Source organism: Lucilia sericata, unplaced genomic scaffold (assembly GCF_015586225.1).
Source record: "Lucilia sericata isolate MDLA Ls3-8-SP2 unplaced genomic scaffold, ASM1558622v1 Contig000592F_arrow, whole genome shotgun sequence".
Lineage (NCBI taxonomy): Eukaryota > Metazoa > Arthropoda > Insecta > Diptera > Calliphoridae > Lucilia > Lucilia sericata.
The window spans coordinates 106,868-126,939 of NW_023994599.1; the positions used below are offsets into that span (position 1 = coordinate 106,868).

Consider the following 20,072-nt stretch of genomic DNA (forward strand, 5'->3'; position numbering starts at 1 on the left):
TAGAACTGAACTAGAACTGAACTAGACTGACACTAGAACTGAACTAGAACTGAACTAGAACTGAACTAGAACTGAACTAGAACTGAACTAGAACTGAACTAGAACTGAAACTAGAACTGAACTAGAACTGAACTAGAACTGAACTAGAACTGAACTAGAACTGAACTAGAAACTGAACTAGAACTGAACTAGAACTGAACTAGAACTGAACTAGAACTGAACTAGAACTGAACTAGAACTGAACTAGAACTGAACTAGAACTGAACTAGAACTGAACTAGAACTGAACTAGAAGGAACTAGAACTGAACTAGAACTGAACTAGAACCTGAACTAGAACGAACTAGAACTGAACTAGAACTGAACTAGAACTGAACTAGAACTGAACTAGAACTGAACTAGACTGAACTAGAACTGAACTAGAACTGAACTAGAACTGAACTAGAACTGAACTAGAACTGAACTAGAACTGAACTAGAACTGAACTAGAACTGAACTAGAACTGAACTAGAACTGAACTAGAACTACTGAACTAGACACTGAACTAGAAATAGACTGAACTAGAACTGAACTAGAACTGAACTAGAACTGAACTAGAACTGAACTAGAACTGAACTAGAACTGAACTAGGAACTGAAACTAGAACTGAACTAGAACTGAACAGAACTGAACTAGAACTGACTAGACTGAACTAGACTGAACTACGACTAGAACTGAACTAGAACTTGAACTATACGAACTAGAACTGACTAGAACTGGAACTAGAACTGAACTAGAACTGCACTAGAACTGAACTAGAAACTGACTAGAACTGAACTAGAACTGAAACTAGAACTGAACTAGAAACTGAACTAGAACATGAACTAGAACTGAACTAGAACTGAACTAGAACTGAACTAGAACTGAACTAGAACTACTAGACATGAACTAGAACTGAACTAGGAACTGAACTAGACTGAACTAGAACTACTAGAGACTGAACTAGAACTGAACTAGACTGAACTCCGAACGTAGAACTGAACTAGAACTGAACTAGAACTGACACATAGAACTGAACTAGAACTGACCTAGAACTGAACTAGGAACTGAACTAGAACTGACTAGAATAGAACTGAACTAGAACTGAACTAGAACTGAACTAGAACTGAACTAGAACTGAACTAGAACTGAACCAGAACTGTACTAGAACTGAACTGAACTAGAACTGAACTAGAACTGAACTAGAACTAGAACTGAACTAGAACTGAACTAGAACTGAACTAGAACTGCACTAGAACTGAGCTAGAACTGAACTAGAACTGAACCAGAACTGTACTAGAACTGAACTAGAACAGAACTAGAACTGAACTGGAACTAAAACTGAAAAAAAACTATTCTATAGAAAAAAAATTAAATAGTCTTTCATACTTTTTTATTCTGTAAATAATGACTGTCTGCTATATTTTATGAAAATCTCTTCCATCAAGTTCATGACAGTACTACAAAATAAACAATGTATTTTAATGCCACATCTTGTTACATTTTTGCTTTTTTACCCCATTTTTTTCAGCCTCTTAATCATCAATACATGTTAAGAAAAAAGTTCAATAAAATTTGCTTTCCTAACATATTAAAGTCCTTCGAAGGAAAAATTCATGCAGGCTGTTTTAAAACTATAAAATCCTGCTAAAAAAAAAATCTTTTTAACATCCATAAAATGAGTTTATAAATCATACAGTGTTAAATAACTGTCAAATAAGTAAAAAAACGAAACGCACAACAAGTAAAGAGAAAAATTTCAAAGTATTTACGTTTTAACAAGGGTTTAAATGTTTCCTGCAATAATATTTAGTAACGTTATGGTGCTTATATCCTTTTCTTTAACTTTGTTGCTTTATGTTAAAACTTATACATATGAGTGAAAAAGGAAAGTAATTTAAGGCACAAAAAATGATATGTATATCAAATTTTTTTTTTCAAAGAAACCTCTAAAAAAACTTTGTCTAACTGTTGAAGCTTTGGAAGATAAAGAAAAAAATATTAACAACTTAAAAAAACATACCACAACAATGAATTTAGTAAGGAATATGATGAAAATAACACGCATACTTTTTTATACACTTTGTTATATACACGCAGAGAAAAAACTGGATTGAAACCAAATAGATTACAGCAAATGTAACAATTTAATGGTTACTGTTTTTCTTTGGGTGTAAAAATATATCAACTTTCTTTGTATATTTGTAATATAGCTTAAGTTTAGAGGTCTCCTATTTTTTATCCTTTTCTTCCTTAAAAAAAGAAAATCTAATAAAATATCTTTTGCATGTGTCTGTTTAAAAAAAAAACATAAGTGTATGAGTATATGTGCGAGAGTTTGTTCATTATTGTTATTGTTGTCAATGTTTATAAAAGGGTTTCAATTTCATCATGACGCCTTAAGTTGGTCGTTTTGATTACAAAAGTGCCTAAGGGAACTTCACATAATACTTTACATGTGTGTTGTAACTCTCAGAGTTTGTTTGTGTATTTAGTTGTGTGTGTTTAAGTCAACACCACAAATTTTCCAACTCGCATCCATTTAACCATATCTTATATTGACATTTACAAACATATATACATATTATACTTATATTCCTTTAATAAAAAAGTTAAAAATCATCCAGTCAACATATCACAACAGCCCCCTTTAAAAGTGTCTGCGTTTATTTAACATTTTTTAAATTTTTTTATATTTCAAAATACAGCAAGTGAAAAAAAAGCAATATAAGTAATATAGCAAAATTCCCAGTAAACTACCAACAACAGCAAACATCATTGCTTAAAAATGATTTTTTTCAGACTTTTTAAGCCGACAACAGGATACGCTAATTTATGTGATATTAAATGGAAATTATAAGTGTTACGTCGTACATTTAAAAGGGTTTTTCATAAAGTAAATTTGTATAAACTTTTTTTATATAACATAAATTTTGGAAATGCGATAAACTTGTTCATGAATAACATGAAACATTTATCAATAATGATGACGCTCTCTAATTGCTACAATATTATAATTCTCTAATTATCCAGTCTAGTTCAGTTCTATTTCAGTTCTAGTTCAGTTCTAGTTCAGTTCTAGTTCAGTTCTAGTTCAGTTCAGTTCTAGTTCAGTTCTAGTTCAGTTCTAGTTCAGTTCTAGTTCAGTTCTAGTTCAGTTCTAGTTCAGTTCTAGTTCAGTTCTAGTTCAGTTCTAGTTCAGTTCTAGTTCAGTTCTAGTTCAGTTCTAGTTCAGTTCTAGTTCAGTTCTAGTTCAGTTCTAGTTCAGTTCTAGTTCAGTTCTAGTTCAGTTCTAGTTCAGTTATAGTTCAGTTCTAGTTCAGTTCTAGTTCAGTTCTAGTTCAGTTCTAGTTCAGTTCTAGTTCAGTTCTAGTTCAGTTCTAGTTCGTTCTAGTTCAGTTCTAGTTCAGTTCTAGTTCAGTTCTAGTTCAGTTCTAGTTCAGTTCTAGTTCAGTTCTAGTTCAGTTCTAGTTCAGTTCTAGTTCAGTTCAATTTCAGTTCTAGTTCAGTTCTAGTTCAGTTCTAGTTCAGTTCTAGTTCTAGTTCAGTTCTAGTTCAGTTCTAGTTCAGTTCTAGTTCAGTTCTAGTTCAGTTCTAGTCTAGTTCAGTTCTAGTTCAGTTCTAGTTCAGTTCTAGTTCAGTTCTAGTTCAGTTCTAGTTCAGTTCTAGTTCAGTTCTAGTTCAGTTCTAGTTCAGTTCTAGTTCAGTTCTAGTTCAGTTCTAGTCAGTTCTAGTTCAGTTCTAGTTCAGTTCTAGTTCAGTTCTAGTTCAGTTCTAGTTCAGTTCTAGTTCAGTTCTAGTTCAGTTCTAGTTCAGTTCTAGTTCAGTTCTAGTTCAGTTCTAGTTCAGTTCTAGTTCAGTTCTAGTTCAGTTCTAGTTCAGTTCTAGTTCAGTTCTAGTTCAGTTTAGTTCAGTTCTAGTTCAGTTCTAGTTCAGTTCTAGTTCAGTTCTAGTTCAGTTCTAGTTCAGTTCTAGTTCAGTTCTAGTTCAGTTCTAGTTCAGTTCTAGTTCAGTTCTAGTTCAGTTCTAGTTCAGTTCTAGTTCAGTTCTAGTTCAGTTCTAGTTCAGTTCTAGTTCAGTTCTAGTTCAGTTCTAGTTCAGTTCTAGTTCAGTTCTAGTTCAGTTCTAGTTCAGTTCTAGTTCAGTTCTAGTTCAGTCCTAGTTCAGTTCTAGTTCAGTTCTAGTTCAGTTCTAGTTCAGTTCTAGTTCAGTTCTACTTCAGTTCTAGTTCAGTTCTAGTTCAGTTCTAGTTCAGTTCTAGTTCAGTTCTAGTTCAGTTCTAGTTCAGTTCTAGTTCAGTTCTAGTTCAGTTCTAGTTCAGTTCTAGTTCAGTTCTAGTTCAGTTCTAGTTCAGTTCTAGTTCAGTTCTAGTTCAGTTCTAGTTCAGTTCTAGTTCAGTTCTAGTTCAGTTCTAGTTCAGTTCTAGTTCAGTTCTAGTTCAGTTCTAGTTCAGTTCTAGTTCAGTTCTAGTTCAGTTCTAGTTCAGTTCTAGTTCAGTTCTAGTTCAGTTCTAGTTCAGTTCTAGTTCAGTTCTAGTTCAGTTCTAGTTCAGTTCTAGTTCAGTTCTAGTTCAGTTCTAGTTCAGTTCTAGTTCAGTTCTAGTTCAGTTCTAGTTCAGTTCTAGTTCAGTTCTAGTTCAGTTCTAGTTCAGTTCTAGTTCAGTTCTAGTTCAGTTCTAGTTCAGTTCTAGTTCAGTTCTAGTTCAGTTCTAGTTCAGTTCGTTCAGTTCTAGTTCAGTTCTAGTTCAGTTCTAGTTCAGTTCTAGTTCAGTTCTAGTTCAGTTCTAGTTCAGCACCCTAGTTTATAAATATCAAGTGTGTATTTATTCTTTGAAAATTCCCCACACATTTTCATTATGAATTTTCGTACTCATCATCTCCAGTTTGACTTTGGCCTCTTTTAAAGAATATTTTCAACCAAATCTATTTCCCAGTAACTCCCTGAAGTTATTTTATATACATACATACGTATGTAGTTTTATTCGCGCTGTTGAGTATTTATGTTTAAATTTGCAACTTTATTTATTTATATTGTGTTGAACCGGCGACATGTAGAGCTGGCGGTTGTTGTGGTTGTTTACAAAATTTATACTGTTAAACTTTCAACGTTTTTTTTTATATTTTTTACAATTTTTAATCCTGTTGTTTGGTTTTTGTCAATATTTGCTTGAAAAAACCAGCAGTGTTAAGTAATGAACGAGGAGTTTGTGGAGGAAAAGGAAACGGTTTGAAAATGTTAGTAGTTTTGTTGGTTGATGGTTTTTATTTCAAATCTAAGAAAATTTTACAGAAATAGTTTAAAATATTTTCTAAACTGTACGTATGATTAATATTTATTATTTGACTATGGATTTATTTGTACGCAACCCCCTTAGCGTATGAGTATTAAATTTTAGTTCGAAATAAATTAAAATACGTAAAAACGAAATTATTGTTCACAAATTTTTGTATTTAATAAAATTTAAAAAAATATTTATCATTTAGTATTATTCCACATCAATGCAACATGTTTCATCATTTGCAAAACCATTTAAGTTTTTCGCTTATAACAAGGCTTCATTCATATATTCCAACAAAATAAAAATTTTAAAAAGTTAAAAATACGAAAACCTTAGTCCATAGTAATTACCCAAATTACATTTTTGCCTTAATACATGATGGTCTGTGTAAAATCTACCATAACCAGGGTTATTTAAGCAGCCAACAATTATGGTTGAACATATACTTTTTGCACTTGCAACAAAGCACTGTTGTCTGCTTCATCATTATCAGCAGTCTCTACACCATCTGTATATAGATGTATTTTTATCTATATGTAAATAGTGTTTAAATGAATTTTTCGCCAGCCATGTCGTCAAAAATTATGTGTGTATGAATGAGCCAGAGTTTTTTTTTTTTTTGTTTGCCAGTCTTTCAGTCGCTGAGTTAAGAGATAAAATAGTCTAAATACTGAAATTGTTCAAAAACACTTGGTATAAAGTGTTGAGCATTGTTTCAAACATTTGCATCTAAATATGAAAGCGAGAATGTGATGAGTGGATGTTTGGAAATCATTATTGTTGTAGTAGTACTTGTATGAGTACTTTTTGTTATAAATATCTGGAATTATAGTTGTATATTTATGGGGATATTTGCACGACCAAGTACTTTTTCTGTATGTGTTTTTGTGTGTTTCAAGTTTGTGGTAATTCTTAGAAATGCATACAAAATTTTGGTTTTAATCTAATGGGAGTTATTGCTGTACTTATTTATATCTGAAATTTAAAGAAATTTTAGAAATTTATTCTGAAGTATTAATATTTGTTTAATCCTAAGTCTACAGTTCAGTCTTTAATTTACACTAGAGTTCTGTCCACAGCTTTATGTTATAGACGACAGTCAGTCATTACACTTAAGTCTAAGTAATAGGTCACTATATGAGTCTCAGCTATAGTTTAGTCTATAGTATATAGTCTCAACTATAATTCGCAATAGTCTTATGTAGAGTTTAGGCTATAGTCCAGATTTTAATCTCGACTCTTCGGTCTATAGTCTTATCTATTAAAGTCCTATCTGTAGTTACGACTATAATCCAGTCCGCACTCTTGTCTTATTTAAAGTTCATTATGTGGTTTATAGACCTCGCAATAGTCCCGACAAAAGTCTAGTTTAAGGTCTCGACTATAGTCTTTACTATAGCCCAGTATACGGCTTTAACTATAGTTCAATACATTATCTTGTCTCTACGACTAGTTTTGATTACAGTGGAGTTTATAGACTTTAATCTGGATTATATTTCTATTGTCTGGAAACTCGTCGAGGCCGTACTATTGGCTAGTCTACATCAGGGCTATAGGCTAATCTTTAGTCTGGACTATAGTCTAGTCTATATTCCGGACCGTAACCTAATCAAGACTATTTAGACTATAGACTCGACTTTACTCTCGATTATATTTCAGTCTATAATCTCTAGTATAATCTAGCCTAGTCCAGTTTATATCTTGACTTGTTTAAAGTCTATATATTAGTCTATATTCTGAACTATAGTTTAGATATTTCTGGACCATAGTCCAGTCTATTGTCTCCAGTGTATTGTCGATTGTCGACCAATCTATATTTTGGTTAGTATATACCAATATCAACTATAGTTCAGTCTATAGTATCGACTGCAGTTCAGTTTATTGTCTCGACTATAATCAGGTTCTGTCTATATCGTCGAGAAATTACAACAATGTGTCACAAAAACCACTACGCATTGTAATAATAACAACAAACGCTTAGTTGTCATAATGACAACTAAGCGTTGTCACAAAAACAACAATTGTTTGTAAAAATTACAACTATTAGTGGTTAAAATGATAACAATGGTTGTCAAAAACATAATTAGGTGTTAATCAAAATATATGCACAATATTGCAACTTTTCTACCAGGTTTTTTCACTGTGTAGTCTATAATACCGACTATAGAAAGGCTTATAGTATCGACTATACTATAGTCAAAAAGTCAATAGTGTCGGTTATCTCTTCGAGACTCCGAAACTGTTTATATCTCATCTTTTTGTAGCCAGCAAACTCCATCTGTATTGATTTTTAGTATTACGAATTTTTAAGCAAAAATATGCTATATGCTCCCTAAAATCCCACCATTTTAATGTTATTTTTTCCTATATTTATCTCTAGTGTCTACAAACTGCAGACACTTGCTTTATATAAGCACTACACCACTTCCATACTTGTACATTTGAGACATAACGATGTTACCATAGAGTAACGCGCGATATTGTCATTGCTTTTGCTAGCTGTTTGCATGATGCTTATAAAAATAAAGTTGCTGCTATTGTTTGATTTTGGGATTCAGAATTTTTCCACTCTTTTTCTTTTCATTATCAACCGTTCTATGGTTATGGTGCTAAAAAAAAAACACAATATTTAATGAAATTTGAAATTTTTTGCTGAACGAATTGTTGTTGCAGCAACAACTGTGGTGAGGGCACATAAATTCTTATTTGTGGGCTTAATTCAAGAGTGATATGGAAAAAGAGTATAAAGGGAGCGGGTAAGTAGTGAAGTGGGTGTTATTGTTTGTTATCGGTTGGTACCACTATTTCCATGGAGATTTACTCTTTTGCTTTTGAACGGGTATTGGTTTGGTTTCATTAAATAGTGTGAGTGTTGCATAAATGTTTGTCTATGTATTTATAAATACTTATATATGCAGTGAACGTGTTATTGATATTTGTTTAAATTATTTTATGTATTAATGTGCATGCTTAAGCAAGCATAAACATGATTTTATATGCACAAAACCTCTCATTTTGAAAATTTTGGGGAGTATAACTCAGTTAATAATTTGATATGTTATAGAAATTTTACTAAAATCTTTAAACGTAAAATTATCTACTTTGTCCTATAGACATTACAATATGTACGTACATTTTATTAAAAAAAAACACAACTTAACTTTACGCTGTAACCTTATTACCATAACCCACCTCTACATAATTTTTAATCTTGCACAAACATTTTAATCTTAAAATTAATTAATTTTAATGATTTTTACTACATACATTTTTTCATGCTCATTTAAACATATGCTTACATAAAAATTTCATATTTTTTTTTTCAGTTTGTTGCATATTTATTGTAATAAAAATAATTATAATAATGATAATAATAGTATGTACTTACCACCAATACTAGCATTATATGCTACACCTACACCACAATAATTATTGAAGGCAACGGCAGCAACTTCACCAGCACATCTGGTACCATGCTTGTTATCGCCATTATCCTGTGGCGTTGGATCGGAATCATTGCCGTTAATGTCAAATGATGCATCTGGATCCTGTTGAGTAAACATAACAGATAATATTAATAATAAACATTGAATGTATAAAAGTGCATACACATATAGACAGAAATTTTTTAAAAATATTATTAGGGGGAGGTTTTCAAGGAAATTATTAAATGAAATGATTCCTTGCTATAGGCTAGACTATAGTTCACACTACAGGCTAGACTATACTATAGTACACACTATAGGGTGGACAATAGTCCACCTTATAGGCTAGCCTATAGTCCTCACTCAGACTAGAATATAGTCCACACTATAGACTATATTGTAGTCCAGACTATAGACTAGACTGCAGCCCAGACGGTAGACAGTATAGTATTATAGTCTAGCCCTTAGTGTGTACTATTGTTTAGCCCAAACTATAGACTAGACTATAATCCAGGCTATAGTCTAAATACAGTCTAGTCCAAAGTCTGAATACAGTCTAGTCCATAGTCGGAATTATAGCCCGGACTATTGTCAAGCCTATAGCCCGGACTATTGTCAAGCCTATAGTCAGGACTATTGTATAGACCATAGTCACTATAGTCTAGTGTATAGTATGGACAACACTCTACTCTATAGTCTGGACTAATCTATAGGCGGGAGTATATTCTAGTCTACAGAAGTGACTATAGTGTAGTCTACAGTCAGGACTATATTCTATTCTATCTAGTCCATAGCCTAGACTATAATCAAGTCTGTAATTTGTACTATAGTCCAGTCTATACTTTGGACACTGGTCCAGTCTATAGTCGACAATATCGTCTAGTCTATAGTCTGGACAATAGGCTAGTCTGTATCGGAGCTGTAGGCTACTCTTTAGTCTATAATCTATACTATAATCTAGAATGTAATCTTGACTATGGTCTGGTATATATTTTGGACTAAGGTCTAACCAATATCGATGCTATAGGCGAGCCTTTAACAAGAACTATAGTCTAGTCTATAGTTTAGTATATAGTCTAGTCTATACTTTAGTCTATAGTTTAGTCTATAGTTTAGTCTATAGTCTAGTCTATAGTCTAGTCTATAGTCTAGTCTAGTCTAGTCTAGTCTATAGTTTAGTCTATAGTCTAGTCTATAGTCTAGTCTATAGTATAGTCTATAGTCTAATCTATAGTCTATAGTCTAGTCTATAGTCTAATCTATAGTCTAGTCTATAGTCTAGTCTATAGTCTAGTCTATAATCTAGTCTATAGTCTAGTCTATAGTCTAGTCTATAGTCTAGTCTATAGTCTAGTCTATAGTCTAGTCTATAGTCTAGTCTATATATATATAGCCTAGTATATAGTCTAGTCTATAGTTTAGTCTATAGTCTAGTCTATAGTCTAGCCTATAGTCTAGTCTATAGTCTAGTCTATAGTCTAGTCTATAGTCTAGTCTATAGTCTAGTCTATAGTCTAGTCTATAGTATAGTCTATAGTCTAATCTATAGTCTATAGTCTAGTCTATAGTCTAATCTATAGCCTAGTCTATAGTCTAGTCTATAGTCTAATCTATAGTCTAGTCTATAGTCTAGTCTATAGTCTAGTCTATAGTCTAGTCTATAGTCTAGTCTATATATATAGCCTAGTCTATAGTCTAGTCTATAGTCTAGTCTATAGTCTAGTCTATAGTCTAGTCTATAGTCTAGTCTATAGTCTAGTCTATAGTCTAGTCTATAGTCTAGTCTATAGTCTAGTCTATAGTCTAGTCTATAGTCTAGTCTATAGTCTAGTCTATAGTCTAGTCTATAGTCTAGTCTATAGTATAGTCTATAGTCTAATCTATAGTCTAGTCTATAGTCTAATCTAAAGTCTAGTCTACAGTCTAGTCTATAGTCTAGTCTATAATCTAGTCTATAGTCTAGTCTATAGTCTAATCTATAGTCTAGTCTATAGTCTAGTCTATATATATAGCCTAGTATATAGTCTAGTCTATAGTTTAGTCTATAGTCTAGTCTATAGTCTAGACTATAGTCTAGTCTATAGTCTAGTCTATAGTCTAGTCTATAGTCTAGTCTATAGTCTAGTCTATAGTCTAGTCTATAGTCTAGTCTATAGTCTAGTCTATAGTCTAGTCTATAGTCTAGTCTATAGTCTAGTCTATAGTCTAGTCTATAGTCTAGTCTATAGTCTAGTCTATAGTCTAGTCTATAGTCTAGTCTATAGTCTAGTCTATAGTCTAGTCTATAGTCTAGTCTATAGTCTAGTCTATAGTCTAGTCTATAGTCTAGTATATAGTCTAGTCTATAGTCTAGTCTATAGTCCACTATAGACTAGATAATAGACTTTACTATAGACTAGAGTATAGAATAGACTATAGACTAGACTATAGACTAGACTATAGACTAGACTATAGACTAGACTATAGACTAGTCTATAGTCTAGTCTATAGACTAGTCTATAGTCTAGTCTATAGTCTAGTCTATAGTCTAGTCTATAGTCTAGTCTATAGTCTAGTCTATAGTCTAGTCTATAGTCTAGTCTATAGTCTAGTCTATAGTCTAGTCTATAGTCTAGTCTATAGTCTAGTCTATAGTCTAGTCTATAGTCTAGTCTATAGTCTATTCTATAGTCTAGTCTATAGTCTAGTCTATAGTCTAGTCTATAGTCTAGTCTATAGACTAGTCTATTGTCTAGTCTATAGACTAGTCTATAGTCTAGTCTATAGACTAGTCTATAGACTAGTCTATAGTCTAGTCTATAGACTAGTCTATAGTCTAGACTATAGTCTAGTCTATAGACTAGTCTATAGTCTAGTCTATAGTCTAGTCTATAGTCTAGTCTATAGTCTAGTCTATAGTCTAGTCTATAGTCTAGTCTATAGTCTAGTCTATAGTCTAGTCTATAGTCTAGTCTATAGTCTAGTCTATAGTCTAGTCTATAGTCTAGTCTATAGTCTAGTCTATAGTCTAGTCTATAGTCTAGTCTATAGTCTAGTCTATAGTCTAGTCTATAGTCTAGTCTATAGTCTAGTCTATAGTCTAGTCTATAGTCTAGTCTATAGTCTAGTCTATAGTCTAGTCTATAGTCTAGTCTATAGTCTAGTCTATAGTCTAGTCTATAGTCTAGTCTATAGTCTAGTCTATAGTCTAGTCTATAGTCTAGTCTATAGTCTAGTCTATAGTCTAGTCTATAGTCTAGTCTATAGTCTAGTCTATAGTCTAGTCTATAGTCTAGTCTATAGTCTAGTCTATAGTCTAGTCTATAGTCTAGTCTATAGTCTAGTCTATAGTCTAGTCTATAGTCTAGTCTATAGTCTAGTCTATAGTTAGTCTAGTCTAGTCTATAGTCTAGTCTATATTCTAGTCTATAGTCTAGTACTATAGTCTAGTCTATAGTCTAGTCCATAGTCTAGTCTATAGTCTAGTCCTATCAGTCTAGTCTATAGTCTAGGTCTATAGTCTAGTCTATAGTCTAGTCTATAGTCTAGTCTATAGTAGTCTAGTCTAGTCTATAGTCTAGTCATAGTCTAGTCTATAGTCTAGTCTATAGTCTAGTCTATAGTCTAGTCTATAGTCTAGTCTATAGTTAGTCTATAGTCTAGTCTATAGTCTAGTCTATAGTATAGTCTATAGTCCTAGTCTATAGTCTAGTCTATAGTCTAGTCTATAGTCTAGTCTATAGTCTAGTCTATAGTCTAGTCTATAGTCTAGTCTATAGTCTAGTCTAGTCTATAGTCTAGTCTATAGTCTAGTCTATAGTCTAGTCTATAGTCTAGTCTATAGTCTAGTCTATAGTCTAGTCTATAGTCTAGTCTATAGTCTAGTCTAGTCTATAGTCTAGCGTATAGTTTAGCGTATCGTCTATGTTCTAATCTATTAGTGTGTATATCTTTCCGACTAGCTTATTGACGAGACAAAAGATTATAGTCTATACTACAATAACGATCCAATTTGTCTGAAATTTTCACTGACCTATTATTTTCTTTATTGCAACAACACAAAATGGAAATTCCCAAACACAAGATTTAATATAAGAAAACCCTAATGTTTATGTTAAAAAATTATATATTTACAAAATTAATATTTATATTAATGAATTTATATGAAAAAGAATGAACGTATAATACGTATACATAAGTACTTATATAAGTATTTATTGGAATGTACTGCATTGTTCGAAACATAAGCAACATTTGATGATGAGGAATTATTAAAGGTGAGTTGAAAACATACACTTTGAGAAGGTTTAAAAAATGATTATGATACAAAACATGTCTCTAAACTTACATAAAAATGATTTACGTAAAGATAAAAAACTTTGAATTGTGCAGCAGAAACGAGAATTGAAGAAGGAAGACTTTCTCAACTTAAAATTCGAATGGCAGGCATAGTACATAATAGAACGATATCTTCAGTTCAAAAGGAACTAATGTTATCACGCGAGGTTATGAATCGGTGAAGTTAATTTTGTTTAATGTGGGAAAAGTGGGAAATCGTATTAAGAATTACATCTGTTTCGATCAATACTGTAGGTATTTATCTTTATCCGTCTGTATGTGTATCTTTTTTAAATCTATAATGTCTGTATTATGTCTTTTTATTTACATATGTTAATGAATAATTGCAATAACAATCATATGTATTTATAATTATTAAAAATTATATTTATAAAAAATACACACACACAAAGGAAAATATCACAAAATAAATAAAATATTTATTTTGAACCTGTATTTATTTAATATTAACGGATTTTTTTAACAATATTTATGGCTTTTATTAATGTAACTGAATCGGGTGAAATTGATATTTGTAGATTTCCTTATTAAACAGCGGGTGGGAAATGTTAAAGATAATTAAAAGAAGTTTAATTAAAGTTAATGATTGGCAGCTAATTTCCAAAAAGTCAAAAAGTTTTAAAGATTTCATAACACGATATGAATTAATCTTGAACAGTGATGGGCAACACTATAGCAATTCGACAAAAAGAGAAAATTCTTATTGGTTAATATACTCGTCACTCTAATGTCCACCAGCAACTTAGAGGATAGATTTGTCTACACACATGCATTTTATTGTCCATAGACTATTTTAGAGAATTTAAGAAATGTTCATTACTAACCTAAGATTTCCAAATACCTGCAAATGTAGTAAATTTGATGATATTCCAAAACAAAAAAACCCCAAAATTTTACCAATGTGTTAACACCACTGATAACTGCTTAACTGAAGTGTTCGTATTTGTGAAAAAATGAACATTCAATAATCGAAATTGAATTTTCAATTGTTTTCAATTTATCATCAGAAATATTTCACACACATACATCCCTTGATACTAACCACACTAACTAGCACATCAACAAAAACATACAAATTCTAACAAACATTCAAACACAGTCCTACCCGGCAGTTTTACAGAAAATCAATATATCCTTTCAAAAGTCAATCCTTACATTACTAAACAGGTTACCCATTACTTTAATTTTTATTTTATATTGTCTTTGAGAAAGGAGTAATTTTATACGCTCAACTGCAGGGCCCTAAACTCCTCTCCCACCCACGCACACACCTAAAAATTTATAACTCTAAATAACGGATATGTTGTTACAGTTATAATAAATATAAATGTTATTTGTATGTGGCTACAGAGCAGCAGGCATACAAAGACAGAGGGAGAAAAAGTGCAATAATGGTATTTTAGCAAATATAACTCAATATTCTATTGTTCACATCTACATAAACACATAAGCTCTCTCACATACACGCACACTCTCCCAATCAATAGACTAAAACACAAAAATTGATTGTTTATGTGGTTTGCCAAAAAAAAAAAAAAAGAGAACAGAAAAAATATAACCAAAAATTTCCAAACTTTTACTAAAACAATAAAATTTATTTTGAAAGCTTTCAATTTATTTATATGATGGTCGTAAATAAAGGGTTGTTTTGTTGGTTAAAGCCAAAAAAATACCGACACACACACGCACACTTATACATTTAAATGTAAACCACCACTTACACATGTTTAAAAACAAAAGTGTGTCTGTCAATGGGTTGATTCAAAATTTTGGAGGTTATTCCTTTTCATTATTGTGTGCTAAAATACTGGTTAGGTCTAGCTAAACTGTCAATATGATTGATATGGGAATTGTTTTATATATTCTGAAATATCCATAATGATTTAGAGGTTTTAAGCTTTTAACTTGATACTGTGTAAGGAGGAATTTGACAGCAGTAAATGCAAATTATTGCGCAATTTTTATAAAAATAAAAAAATTTCTAAAATATTTGCTGAAGACAAAGAAAAGAACTGAACTTGAACAAGAACAGAAATAGAACCGAATTAGAACATAACTACAACGGAACTAAAACTGAACTTAAAATTAACTAGAATATAACTAGAGCAGAACTAGAACTGAACTAGAACAAAACTAGAACGGTACTAAAACTGAACTTGAAATTAACTAAAATATAACTAGAGCAGAACTAGAACTAGAACTGAACTAGAACTGAACTAGAACTGAACTAGAACTGAACTAGAACTGAACTAGAACTGAACTAGAACTGAACTAGAACTGAACTAGAACTGAACTAGAACTGAACTAGAACTGAACTAGAACTGAACTAGAACTGAACTAGAACTGAACTAGAACTGAACTAGAACTGAACTAGAACTGAACTAGAACTGAACTAGAACTGAACTAGAACTGAACTAGAACTGAACTAGAACTGAACTAGAACTGAACTAGAACTGACTAGAACTAGAACTGAACTAGAACTGAACTAGAACTGAACTAGAACTAGAACTGGACTAGAACTGAACTAGAACTGAACTAGAACTGAACTAGAACTGAACTAGAACTGAACTAGAACTGAACTAGAACTGAACTAGAACTGAACTAGAACTGAACTAGAACTGAACTAGAACTGATCTAAACTGAACTAGAACTGAACTAGAACTGAACTAGAACTGAACTAGAACTGAACTAGAACTGAACTAGAACTGAACTAGAACTGAACTAGAACTGAACTAGAACTGAACTAGAACTGAACTAGAACTGAACTAGAACTGAACTAGAACTGAACTAGAACTGAGCTGAACTATACCTAAAACTAAAATTATAGTGGAGCTTATCTAAAATTGAAGTAGGACTTAACTTTAACATAATTCTCTACTTTTATATCATATTTTTTTAAATAATTTTTCTTATTAAAATAAAATATTAATTTTAAGTCCTTCTTCAACATGCTATTTACTCAATTGCATATCATGACGTTCATTCAACACTATTTGCAACATTATTTTTTGCTTTCATCATAATGTGCAACTTTCAGTGATACGATCTGCATACACATACAAACATAAATATTTGGCATATAATTTTTAAGTGGAAATAAAAGTTTTCGTTTCTTCACTAAATTGTTTCTGCATTGCCAGAAATTTTTTTAATGGAAAATAGTTAAATTGAAAATTTGTTTGCAAAAAGGAAAACTTTGTTTAAAACAATTTATGAAAAGACAAAGAATTTCACAGTTGTCGTTAATTATGTTTGAAGATGAAGGAAGAGTTTTTGAGTATTGTATAAGTTTTAATGTTATTAATGTGATAATTAAATTATATTTGATGAAAATTTTAGTAAATATGTATTTTGATTAAATGAAATTGGTAAAATTGGCAATAGATCCAGTATGTTTATTAGAAGAAATATAAGTGTAGAAAGTTTTTTAGATAAAAACTGTAATACACCAAGTACTGAAACGGAACTATGGTTTAGCGACATGTTGAATGCATAAATACAATGTATCCCTTCATTTTGCATATGTGTACGTACATATGTATGTATGTGTATTAATAAAATTCTTCTGTTTCTCAACATAAGCATTTCTTTAATTTTTCAATTACTTGTTATTTTATTAAAACTTTTTACTTAAATTTAAATTGTTGAAACTTTTCTATGTAAAATTTCAAAACTTATTTTCTTTACCATATCATATTTTCTCTTTGCTACTTGTTACTCACATTACTTTCCTTTAGGAAAATTCAAACTGGCTGCTTTACTAATTGAATTGATTAAAACTTTTTGATTTTGCATTACTGAAAGACTTACTTCTTACTTTTTACTGCACATAGTACATATAAACATGAAACTGACAACGGCTTGTTAAAAAAAAACTGTATATGAAAAGTAAAATTGATACTGTAGAAAAGATGACAGTAAATTTTCAAACTAAAAATCCTGATAAATGGAATATTATGCTTTAAGCTATTTTAAAAGGAAATTTGACACTGAATTATTAAATTTTAAAAGGAAATACATATTTTGATATACATATTACAATATTTAAAAAATATTAAAAAGTGAGCATTTATCAAAAGTTTTCTACAGGAGTAAATTTACTAAATTTTACGTAAAAAGGGAAAATTTTCAAAATTTCCATGAAAATAAAAAATTTATAAAAAGATCTATAAAAGAAATGAGAAATTTTCCTAAAATTTTCTAAAAAGAGACAATTTCCGAATATGTTCTATAAAAAGAGGAATTTTCCGAAAATGTTCTATAAAACGAGAAAATTTTCGAAAATTTTCGAAAGTTTTCCATAAAAAGAGGCACTTTTCGAAAATTTTTCATAAAAAGAGACATTTTTGGAAAATTTTCTATAAAAAGAGAAATTTTTTTTGAAAATTTTCTATAAAAATTTTCTATAAAAAGACAAAATTTTCAATAAATAGACAAAAATTTCGAAAAATTTTCTATAAAAAATAGAAATTTCCCCGAAAATTTTCTATAAAAAATAGAAATTTTCGGAAAATTTTCTATAGAAAAGATAAATTTTCGGAAAATTTTCTATAGAAAAGAGAAATTTTCGGAAAATTTTCTATAGAAAAGAGAAATTTTCGGAAAATTTTCTATAGAAAAGAGAAATTTTCGGAAAATTTTCTATAGAAAATAGAAATTTTCAGAAATTTTCTATAGAAAAGAGAAATTTTCGGAAAATATTCTATAGAAAAGAAAAATTTTCGGAAAATATTCTATAGAAAAGAGAAATTTTCGGAAAATTTTCTATAGAAAAGAGACATTTTCGAAAAATTTTCTATAGAAGAGAAATTTTCGAAAAATTTTCTATAGAAGAGAAATTTTCCGAAAATTTTCTATAGAAAAGAGAAATTTTCCGAAAATTTTCTATAGAAAAGAGAAATTTTCGGAAATTTTCTATAAAAAAGGGAGATTTTCCGAAAATTTTCTATAAAAAAGAGAGATTTTCCAAAAATTTTCCATAAGAAAGAGAGATTTTCCGAAAATTTTCTATAAAAAAGAGAGATTTTTCGAAAATTTTCTATAAAAAAGAGAGATTTTCCGAAAATTGTCCATAAAAAAAGAGAAATTTTCGAAAATTTTCTATAAAAAAGGGAGATTTTCCGAAAATTTTCTATAAAAAAGAGAGATTTTCCGAAAATTTTCCATAAAAAAGAGAGATTTTCCGAAAATTTTCTATAAAAAAGAGATATTTTCCGAAAATTTTCTATAAAAAAGAGAAATTTTCCGAAAATTTTCTATAAAAAAGAGAAATTTTCCGAAAAATTTCTATAAAAAAGAGAAAATTTCCGAAAATTTTCCGAAGTGTTCTATAAAAAAGAGAAATCTTCTTAAAAGAAAAGTTGAAGAGAGTAATTTTCATGAAAATGTTGAAAAAAAGTTATCATCTAATAACGTCAAGTTCGTTTAAATTATAAATACCTCAACATTTACAAAATTCCAAATGACAACATTTTCCAGATTTCAAAAAAGGAACTTGGATAAACTTTTTTTTTTGTCATTTTATCTTTTACTAAACATTCCAAAGTACAATTTTGTAGCAAATTACAAAGAAACAAATGAAAACTCTGGAAAAAAATGTATTAAGTGCCCTTTTAAATGAAATATTTGTTACGTTGTTTTAAGTTGGCTTCAGCAACATATGTAAGTATGTACTTGAGCAGCGGTCGGCAGCAATACACAACAAGGGCCTATTGTTAATAAAAAATAGGCATATGATACTGGACATTCTAAAACAAAAATAGCTTTGAAAAAAAAAAAAAATGTTTAATTATCTTTAAGCCGACCACTGATTTGTCTATTTTTTTATGCTACATACTTTTACATTGCAAAATAATCGTCTCATTTCAAATTGTAGACAATACAGAGAAAATACACAGATAACTATAAACAACTTTAGTTTTTTGTCTGTTTTCTCTTCTGTAAAATGTTGATATTTATGTCAATGATGCATATTATTCCCTGGATACTATTAAAAATTCCTATTCTCTTCCATTGCAAACATGTTACAATATTTTATGCTATTTTGGTTTATATATGTATATTTATCCTTCTCTTTTTTTGTCCATTTTTTCCAACTTTTTACTGCCAGTTATGTTTACGAAATGTTAGTTGTCCATTTTTTTATTTACAAATGTTTTCGATGGGGGTTAGAGTGAAAACAAAAACTTAAAGACAATTTAAAGCAGCATTATTGACACAAATCACAACTTAACATAAAGGCTAAGTATAAGAAGGTTGTAGGGCCAGGACTTTAACTGAATGTAGCCAGAACCGGACAGCTTTCTAGAAGAATATATTACTACGACATTGTTGCTAAACTTGAGAAGACAATTCTTGACAATATGATGAATTCCCACGTAAGGGAATTATCTGGATTTTTCTATTTTTTTCATTCTTCTGCTTCTGAATTATACATTTTTTTGAAAGCTAGAATTTAAGTAGCATTATTATTATTTAAGCCATAAAAAATGGACAATCAAATGTTTTCTTCCTAGTAATAGCAATAATGGGAGCAAGTTGGTTTTAAAGAGTATTAAAACGTAACGCAAAAAAGTTAGGTTTAGTACAATGTGATAACATGTTCCGAAAATTTTCTATAAAAAAGAGAAATTGTCCGAAAATTTTCTATAAAATTAAAAATTTTCTATAAGAAAGGGAAATGTTCCGAAAATGTTCTATAAGAAAGGGAAATTTTCCGAAAATGTTCTATAAAAAAGGAAACTTTTCCGAAAATTTTCTATAAAAAAGGGAATTTTTCCGAAAATTTTCAATAAAAAAGGGAAATTTTTTGAATATTTTCTATGAAAAAGGGAAATTTTTCGAAAATTTTCTATAAAAAAGGGAAATTTTCCGAAAATTTCTATAAAAAGATAAATTTTCCGAAAATTTTCTATAAAAAGATAAATTTTCCGAAAATTTTCTATAAAAAGATAAATTTTCCGAAAATTTTCTATAAAAAGATAAATTTTCCGAAAATTTTCTATAAGAAAAATAA

The 20,072-nt window shown here is 30.2% G+C and overlaps 1 protein-coding gene across 1 annotated transcript in view; it reads right to left on the reverse strand.

The window, feature by feature from the left end:
• Positions 1-20,072, reverse strand: part of LOC119606485 (furin-like protease 2) — a 109,114-nt gene that overhangs the window by 46,510 nt on the left and 42,532 nt on the right. Inside the window, 1 exon segment of the mRNA XM_037960012.1 lies at positions 8,683-8,842. Coding sequence (XP_037815940.1) covers positions 8,683-8,842 — 160 coding nt within the window.